We start from the raw sequence: 9,857 nt of genomic DNA, 5'->3' as shown, positions 1-9,857 counted from the left end.
GGGTCAGGACTAAAGCAGGGCCTGGGTCAGGACTAAGTCCGGGTCAGGACTAAAGCATGGCCCGGGTCAGGACTAAGTCCGGGTCAGGACTAAAGCAGGGCCCGGGTCAGGACTAATTCCGGGTCAGGACTAAGTACGTGTCAGGACTAAGTCTGGGTCAGGACTAGGTCCGGGTCAGGACTAAGTCCGGGTCAGGACTAAAGCAGGGCCTGGGTCAGGACTAAGTCCGGGTCAGGACTAAAGCATGGCCCGGGTCAGGACTAAGTCCGGGTCAGGACTAAAGCAGGGCCCGGGTCAGGACTAATTCCGGGTCAGGACTAAGTCCGGGTCAGGACTAGGTCCGGGTCAGGACTAAGTCCGGGTCAGGACTAAAGCAGGGCCTGGGTCAGGACTAAGTCCGGGTCAGGACTAAAGCAGGGTCAGGACTAAAGCAGGGTCAGGACTAAAGCAGGGTCAGGACTAAAGCAGGGTCAGAACTAAAGCAGGGCCCGGGTCAGGACTAATTCCGGGTCAGGACTAATTCCGGGTCAGGACTAATTCCGTGTCAGGACTAAGTCCGTGTCAGGACTAAGTCCGGGTCAGGACTAAGTCCGGGTTAGGGTTAGGGTACATACCACTCCGATGTGGCACAGCAGCACAGAGCTCTGAGGGTTGATGCTCAGAGCTTTTTTAAAGTGGATCTCGGCCAAATTAAACTTCTCCTGTTTGTAGTAGATCATCCCCAAACCATACCTGAAACACACGGAGAAAACACAAACACATGAACCATAACTGAAACACACGGACAAAACACAAACACATGAACCATACTTGAAACACATGAACCATAACTGAAACACATGAACCATACTTGAAACACATGGAGAAAACAAACACATGAACCATACTTGTAACACATGGAGAAAACAAACACATGAACCATACTTGAAACACATGAACCATACTTGAAACACACGGAGAAAACACAAACACATGAACCATACTTGAAACACATGGAGAAAACAAACACATGAACCATACCTGAAACACACGGGTAAAACACAAACACATGAACCATACTTGAAACACATGGAGAAAACAAACACATGAACCATACCTGAAACACACGGGTTAAAAAACCCCCACATAAATCGGCAGAACATGGAAGTAGTAAAAGTACCATGTGTTGATAGTAGTCGTAATAACTATAGTGGTAATAACAGTAGCAGTAATAGTACCATGCGTTGACAGTAGCAGTAATAACAGTAGTAGTAACAATAGTTGTAGTAATAACAGTAGTCGTTATAATTGTAGTAGTTATAACAGTAGTAGTTACAATAGTTGTAGTAATAACAGTAGTAGTTACAATAGTAGTAGTAATAACAGTAGTAGTTACAATAGTAGTAGTTATAACAGTAGTAGTAATAGCACCATGCGTTGACAGTAGCAGTAATAACAGTAGTAGTTACTATAGTAGTAATAACAGTAGTAGTTTTAACAGTAGTAGCAATAACAGTAGTAACAACAGTAGTAATAACAGTAGTAATAAATGTAGTAATAACAGTAGTAGTTCTAACAGTGGTAGTAATAACAGTAGTAATAACAGTAGTAATAACAGTAGTAATAACAGTAGTAATAACAGTAGTAATAACAGTAGTAATAACAGTAGTAGTTATAACAGTGGTAGTAATAACAGTAGTAATAAATGTAGTAATAACAGTAGTAGTTATAACAGTGTTAGTAATAACAGTAGTAATAACAGTAGTAATAACAGTAGTAATAACAGTAGTAGTTACTATAGTAGTAGTAACAGTAGTAATAACAGTAGTAAAAACAGTAGCAGTTATAACAGTAGTAGTAACTATAGTAGTAATAACAGTAGTAATAACAGTAGTAATAACAGTAGTAATAACAGTAGTAATAACAGTAGTAAAAACAGTAGCAGTTATAACAGTAGTAGTTACTATAGTAGTAATCACAGTAGTAACAACAGTAGCAGTAATAGTACCATGCGTTGAGAGTAGTAGTAATAACAGTAATAGTTATAACAGTAGTAATAACAGTAGTAGTAATAACAGTAGCAGTTACTATAGTAGTAATAACAGTAGTAATAACAGTAGTAATAACAGTAGTAATAACAGTAGTAGTAACAGTAGTAGTAACAGTAGTAGTAACAGTAGTAATAACAGTAGTAATAACAGTAGTAATAACAGTAGTAGTTACTATAGTAGTAATAACAGTAGTAATAACAGTAGTAGTAATACCAGTAGCAGTTACTATAGTAGTAGTAACAGTAGTAATAACAGTAGTAGTTACTATAGTAGTAGTAACAGTAGTAATAACAGTTGTAATAACAGTAGTAATAACAGTAGTAATAACAGTAGCAGTTACTATAGTAGTAGTAACAGTAGTAATAACAGTAGTAGTTACTATAGTAGTAGTAACAGTAGTAATAACAGTAGTAATAACAGTAGTAATAACAGTAGTAATAACAGTAGTAATAACAGTAGTAATAACAGTAGCAGTTACTATAGTAGTAATAACAGTAGTAATAACAGTAGTAGTAATACCAGTAGCAGTTACTATAGTAGTAGTAACAGTAATAATAACAGTAGTAGTTACTATAGTAGTAATAACAGTAGTAATAACAGTAGTAATAACAGTAGTAATACCAGTAGCAGTTACTATAGTAGTAGTAACAGTAGTAATAACAGTAGTAGTTACTATAGTAGTAGTAACAGTAGTAATAACAGTAGTAATAACAGTAGTAGTAACAGTAGTAATAACAGTAGTAATAACAGTAGTAATAACAGTAGTAGTAACAGTAGCAGTTATAAAAGTAGTAATAACAGTAGTAGTAACAGTAGTAGTAACAGTAGTAATAACAGTAGTAATAACAGTAGTAATAACAGTAGTAATAACAGTAGTAATAACAGTAGTAGTAATAACAGTAGTAGTAACAGTAGTAGTAACAGTAGTAGTAACAGTAGTAATAACAGTAGTAATAACAGTAGTAATAACAGTAGTAATAACAGTAGTAATAACAGTAGTAGTAACAGTAGTAGTAACAGTAGTAATAACAGTAGTAATAACAGTAGTAATAACAGTAGTAGTAATAACAGTAGTAGTTATAACAGTAGTAATAACAGTAGTAGTTACAATAGTAGTAATAACAGTAGTAATAACAGTAGCAGTAATAGTACCATGCGTTGAGAGTAGTAGTAATAACAGTAGTAGTTATAACAGTAGTAGTTACTATAGTAGTAATAACAGTAGTAATAACAGTAGCAGTAATAACAGTAGTAGTTACTATAGTAGTAATAACAGTAGTAGTAATAACAGTAGTAGTTATAACAGTAGTAATAACAGTAGTAATAACAGTAGCAGAAACAGTAGTAGTTATAACAGTAGTAATAACAGTAGTAATAACAGTAGTAATAACAGTAGCAGTAACAGTAGTAGTTATAACAGTAGTTATAACAGTAGTAATAACAGTAGTAATAACAGTAATAGTAATAACAGTAGTAGTAATGACAGTAGTAGTAATAGTACCATGCGTTGAGAGTAGTAGTAATAACAGTAGTAGTAATAACAGTAGTAATAACAGTAGTAGTAATAGTACCATGCGTTGTAGTGGCGGTTGTTGACTCTGATGGCGTTTCTGAAACAGGCCAGAGCTCGGTCCAGTTCCTCCGTCAAAACAAACTCATGTCCCAGCAGCGTGTAGGCATAGGCGAACCCGGGCTCCACCTTAAACACAAAGGTACCGCCTTAAAACACACTGAACACTGTCCCAGAGCATCCTCCTTAAAAGGGGTGGAGACAGGTGAATAAAGGGGCGGGGACAGGTGAATAAAGGGGTGGAGACAGGTGAATAAAGGGGCAGGGACAGGTGAATGAAGGGGCGGGGACAGGTGAATGAAGGGTGGGGACAGGTGAATAAAGGGGCGGGGACAGGTGAATAAAGGGGCGGGGACAGGTGAATAAAGGGGCGGGGACAGGTGAATGAAGGGGCGGGGACAGGTGAATAAAGGGGCGGGGACAGGTGAATGAAGGGGCGGGGACAGGTGAATGAAGGGGCGGGGACAGGTGAATAAAGGGGAGGGGACAGGTGAATAAAGGGGAGGGGACAGGTGAATAAAGGGGCGGGGACAGGTGAATAAAGAGGCGGGGACAGGTGAATAAAGAGGCGGGGACAGGTGAATAAAGAGGCGGGGACAGGTGAATAAAGGGGCGGGGACAGGTGAATAAAGGGGCGGGGACAGGTGAATAAAGGGGCGGGGACAGGTGAATGAAGGGGCGGGGACAGGTGAATAAAGGGGTGGGGAAAGGTGAATAAAGGGGCGGGGACAGGTGAATGAAAGGGCGGGGACAGGTGAATGAAGGGGCGGGGACAGGTGAATGAAGGGGCGGGGACAGGTGAATGAAGGGGCGGGGACAGGTGAATGAAAGGGTGGGGACAGGTGAATAAAGGGGCGGGGACAGGTGAATAAAGGGGCGGGGACAGGTGAATGAAGGGGCGGGGACAGGTGAATGAAGGGGCGGGGACAGGTGAATGAAGGGGCGGAGACAGGTGAATAAAGGGGCGGGGACAGGTGAATAAAGGGGCGGGGACAGGTGAATGAAGGGGCGGGGACAGGTGAATAAAGGCACAGGGACAGGTGAATAAAGGGGTGGGGACAGGTGAATAAAGAGGCGGAGACAGGTGAATGAAGGGGCGGGGACAGGTGAATAAAGGGGCGGGGACAGGTGAATAAAAGGGTGGGGACAGGTGAATAAAGGGGCAGGGACAGGTGAATGAAGGGGCGGGGACAGGTGAATAAAAGGGTGGGGACAGGTGAATAAAGGGGCAGGGACAGGTGAATAAAGGGTGAGGACAGGTGAATAAAGGGTGGGGACAGGTGAATGAAGGGGTGGGGACAGGTGAATAAAGAGGCGGGGACAGGTGAATAAAGGGGTGGGGACAGGTGAATAAAGGGGCGGGGACAGGTGAATAAAGGGTGGAGACAGGTGAATAAAGAGGCGGGGACAGGTGAATGAAGGGGATGGGACAGGTGAATAAAAGGGTGGGGACAGGTGAATAAAGGGGCGGGGACAGGTGAATAAAGGGGCGGGGACAGGTGAATGAAGGGGCGGGGACAGGGTGAATGAAAGGGTGGGGACAGGTGAATACAGGGGCAGGGACAGGTGAATAAAGGGGCGGGGACAGGTGAATAAAGGGGCGGGGACAGGTGAATAAAGGGGCGGGGAAAGGGTGAATAAAGGGTGAGGACAGGTGAATAAAGGGGCGGGGACAGGTGAATGAAGGGGCGGGGACAGGTGAATACAGGGGCAGGGACAGGTGAATAAAGGGGCGGGGACAGGTGAATAAATGGGCGGGGACAGGTGAATGAAGGGGCGGAGACAGGTGAATAAAGAGGCGGGGACAGGTGAATAAAGAGGCGGGGACAGGTGAATAAAGGGGCGGGGACAGGTGAATGAAGGGGCGGAGACAGGTGAATGAAGGGGCGGGGACAGGTGAATAAAGAGGCGGGGACAGGTGAATAAAGGGGCGGGGACAGGTGAATGAAGGGGCGGAGACAGGTGAATAAAGAGGCGGGGACAGGTGAATAAAGGGGCAGGGACAGGTGAATGAAGGGGTGGGGACAGGTGAATAAAGGGGCGGGGACAGGTGAATGAAGGGGCGGGGACAGGTGAATAAAGAGGCGGGGACAGGTGAATAAAGGGGCAGGGACAGGTGAATAAAGGGGCAGGGACAGGTGAATAAAGGGGCAGGGACAGGTGAATAAAGGGGCGGGGACAGGTGAATAAAAGGGTGGGGACAGGTGAATAAAGGGTGAGGACAGGTGAATAAAGGGGCAGGGACAGGTGAATAAAGGGGCGGGGACAGGTGAATAAAAGGGTGGGGACAGGTGAATAAAGGGGCGGGGACAGGTGAATAAAGGGGCGGGGACAGGTGCATGAAAGGGCGGGGACAGGTGAATAAAGAGGCGGGGACAGGTGAATAAAGGGGCAGGGACAGGTGAATAAAGGGGCAGGGACAGGTGAATAAAGGGGCAGGGACAGGTGAATAAAGGGGCAGGGACAGGTGAATGAAGGGGCGGGGACAGGTGAATAAAGGGGCGGGGACAGGTGAATGAAGGGGCGGGGACAGGTGAATAAAGGGGCAGGGACAGGTGAATAAAGGGGCGGGGACAGGTGAATAAAGGGGCGGGGACAGGTGAATGAAGGGGCAGGGACAGGTGAATAAAGGGGCGGGGACAGGTGAATAAAAGGGTGGGGACAGGTGAATAAAGGGTGAGGACAGGTGAATAAAGGGGCAGGGACAGGTGAATAAAGGGGCGGGGACAGGTGAATAAAGGGGCAGGGACAGGTGAATAAAGGGGCGGGGACAGGTGAAAAATGGGGCAGGGACAGGTGAATAAAGGGTGGGGACAGGTGAATGAAGGGGCGGGGACAGGTGAATAAAAGGGCGGGGACAGGTGAATAAAGGGGTGGAGACAGGTGAATAAAGGGGCGGGGACAGGTGAATAAAGGGGTGGGGACAGGTGAATAAAGGGGCGGGGACAGGTGAATAAAGGGCCGAGGACAGGTGAATAAAAGGGTGGGGACAGGTGAATAAAAGGGTGGGGACAGGTGAATAAAGGGTGGGGACAGGTGAATAAAGGGGCGGGACAGGTGAATGAAGGGGCGGGGACAGGTGAATGAAGGGGCGGGGACAGGTGAATGAAGGGGCAGGGACAGGTGAATAAAGGGGCGGGGACAGCTGAATAAAGGGGTGGGGACAGGTGAATGAAGGGGCAGGGACAGGTGAATAAAGGGGCGGGGACAGGTGAATGAAGGGGCGGGGACAGGTGAATGAAGGGGCGGGGACAGGTGAATAAAGGGGCGGGGACAGGTGAATAAAGGGGCGGGGACAGGTGAATAAAGGGGCGGGGACAGGTGAATAAAGGGGCGGGGACAGGTGAATAAAGGGGCGGGGACAGGTGAATGAAGGGGCGGGGACAGGTGAATAAAGGGGCGGGGACAGGTGAATAAAGGGGCGGGGCTCACCTGGATGGCTCTCTGGAAGAACTTGATGGCGATGTCGTGTTCTCGCTGTAAACTGAAGCAGTTTCCCGCGACGCACCAGGTCTGAGGACACGAGGAACGTTTATCATAATACTTATATTACAGAATAAATAATAATGAAAAGAAGACTCCAAATCAGATCCAAACATAAAAGTTATTACTATAAAAAGGCAAATAAAGGCTTTAATAACACAAGTTGAATTATAACAGCAACCAGAATATATGTTTTCCCTTTAAAATTAATGCCCCGGATGTGTCACCGCTAGATGGCGCTGGTGCTCCACCTGTTGGCCGATGTTATGTTTAACCCCTTAACTCCCGCCTGAACCGAGCACATTTTCTACAGTTTGGCTTTACCCCAATCCAAAAGCTTCTGGAAAAAAGCTGTGAAAAGAGCAACGAAACTGAGACGAAAACAATGATGGAAATGTGACAAAAACGTGACGAAAAATTGATGAAAAAGTGGCAAAAATGTGACAAAAAAATGACAAAAATGTGACAAAAAATGACAAAAAATGACAAAAATGTGACAAAAATGTGATAAAAATGTGATAAAAATTAGACAAAAAAATGACACAAATTTGATTAAAAAATGTGACAAAAAATAAAAAATAAAAATAAAAAAGGGATTAAAAAAAATGACACAAAAAAAGGACAAAAATTTGATAAAAAAATGACAAAGATGTGACAAAAATGAGTTGAATGACCAACAAAAAAAATGATGGAAAAAAAAAATCAGACGTGAGGAAAAAGATCCTCTCGGTTAAGACGGGAGTTAAGAGGTTAAGCTTTTCGATTTGAGTAAAGCCAAACTGGAGAAAATGTTCTGTTCAGGCGGGGAGGTAAGGGGTTAAACGTGTTTGCTAAGAGCTGGTAATAAACATGCGAGTCAGTGAATGAGAACAGCCTGGTACAGGTGGAGCAGCAGCTCTTATGTGGGTGCGGGTGGTGCCTGTGTGTGTGGGTGGTGCCTGCAGAGGTGTGGGTGGTGCCTGTGTGCGTGGGTGGTGCCTGCAGAGGTGTGGGTGGCCCCTGCAGAGGTGTGGGTGGCCCCTGCAGAGGTGTGGGTGGCCCCTGCAGAGGTGTGGGTGGTGCCTGTGTGCGTGGTACCTGCGGGCAGTTGCGGTCCATGTCGGTCATCTCCTTGGACAGTGCAGACAGAGCCACGTCTTTCTGAAGGTGCCAAAGCGTGGTGGAGTAAATCTCCATCCCCTCCTCTCGATACGACTCTATCCTCCGCACCTCGGCGAAGATCCGCTCCGCCTGCGACGGGACCGGGGAGAAACAGCACCGGGTTACGATCAGGGATAAACCGATCTCATACGGGAAAAAAAATCAACATCAGGTTTCGGCCACGATCATCAGATACTGAACCGATGCCCGTTTTGGATCTGGACAAAATAAAAACACAACTTTCACAGGCTAAATCCAGGTGCTCCTCCTTCTGAAGAACAGAATCTGTATTTCTAATCTCTGCACAAACGCTTTGATTCATTGCACTGAATATAAAGACACCTCCAGTTACTATTACTCATGCACATTGTCCTGTCCACTTCCTCCCCCGAGTGTTTCTTTAGAGCTAACCCTGACCCAGACCCAGACCGGTCAGTGCTAGATCGTATGCTCCGGAGGGACGGTCTGCTGTGAGTTTGTATAGATCTATGAGTTGGTTTGTCTAAAAATAATCCTAATCCTAACCCTAATCCTTAAAGTTAACCCCTTAACTCCCACCTGAACCGAGCACATTTTCTCCAGTTTGGCTTTACCCCAGTTCAAAAGCTTCTGGAAAAAAAGCTGTGAAAATAGCAACAAAACAATGATGGAAATGTGACAAAAAAGTGAGAAAACATTGACAAAAAAGTGACGAAAAATGTATGAAAAAGTGGCAAAAATGTCACAAGAAATTGACAAAAAATTGATTAAAAAAAATGGACAAAAAATGACAAAAAAGTGACAAAAAATTGATTAAAAATTGATTAAAAATTGACGAAAAAATGGACAAAAAAATGACAAAAAAGTGATAAAAAATTACAAAAAAGTTACAAAAATGAGTTGAACACCCAACAAAAAAATGTTGGGAAAAAAATCTGATGACGTGAGGAAAAAGATCCTCTCGGTTCAGGCGGGAGTTAAGAGGTGAACCATTTCCCTGGCCCTAACCTTAATTTGTGTCATGATATCTCACGTTTTCACAGCAGACTGTCCCTCCGGAGCAGACGATCTAGCACTAACCGACCCAGACCCTGACCCTGAACCCCTGACCCCTAACCCCTGACCCCTGACCCCTGACCCCTGACCCTTTACCTGAGTGTAGTCGGCGAGTTCGAAGTGCGCCCGGCCGATGGTGGAGAGGACCCAGCCCGTGGTGTAGTGGTGAGGGGGCAGTGAGGAAAGCACCGCGATGGCCTCTTTACAGCTGTACGAGCAGAGCAGGAGGTACCCACGACCCAGGTCCCTCAGGGTATTCATGATACTGTCTGTGGGAGGAGTACAAATACTTCATGTGATGCTTCTCCATCGTCTCCTCATGGGCAAATGTTCCTGTTTGGGGTCGCCAAACAAAAGCACATGTCGCCCCCTACTGTACAGTGTCCAACAACAACCAAGTGTCCAAACAAAGACATTTAAGGCGAGACGCTGCAGGTGAACAAAATAAATGTAGAGATGTCAATGTGAAACTTTTGCTGAACATCACAGATATAAATATGAGAAAAAAATGTGTTAAATGTGTTGCATTTTTTTGTCATTTCATGTTTTCACATAAAAATAAGGCATTTTGAGCATTAAAATGGCCAAAATCAAAATAA

At 44.9% G+C, this 9,857-nt stretch overlaps 1 protein-coding gene across 1 annotated transcript in view; it reads right to left on the bottom strand.

Annotated features, from left to right (window-relative positions):
* The window catches only part of LOC306982917 (cell division cycle protein 27 homolog), a gene marked incomplete at its 3' end in the record, with an annotated part of 10,920 nt that extends 1,368 nt beyond the window's left edge, over positions 1-9,552 (bottom strand). Inside the window, exons 1-5 of the mRNA XM_079583362.1 lie at positions 9,355-9,552; positions 8,161-8,313; positions 7,033-7,113; positions 3,602-3,729; positions 615-732 (exon numbers count right to left, since the gene is read on the bottom strand). Coding sequence (XP_079439488.1) covers positions 615-732; positions 3,602-3,729; positions 7,033-7,113; positions 8,161-8,313; positions 9,355-9,519 — 645 coding nt within the window. The remainder of the gene's footprint in view (positions 1-614; positions 733-3,601; positions 3,730-7,032; positions 7,114-8,160; positions 8,314-9,354) is intronic.
* Between the last annotated feature and the right edge of the window lie 305 nt (positions 9,553-9,857).

This window comes from Gobius niger (assembly GCF_951799975.1).
Source record: "Gobius niger genome assembly, contig: SCAFFOLD_236, whole genome shotgun sequence".
Lineage (NCBI taxonomy): Eukaryota > Metazoa > Chordata > Actinopteri > Gobiiformes > Gobiidae > Gobius > Gobius niger.
The sequence above is the reverse complement of the archived record's forward strand: the minus strand, read 5'-3'. Positions and strand labels throughout refer to the sequence as shown.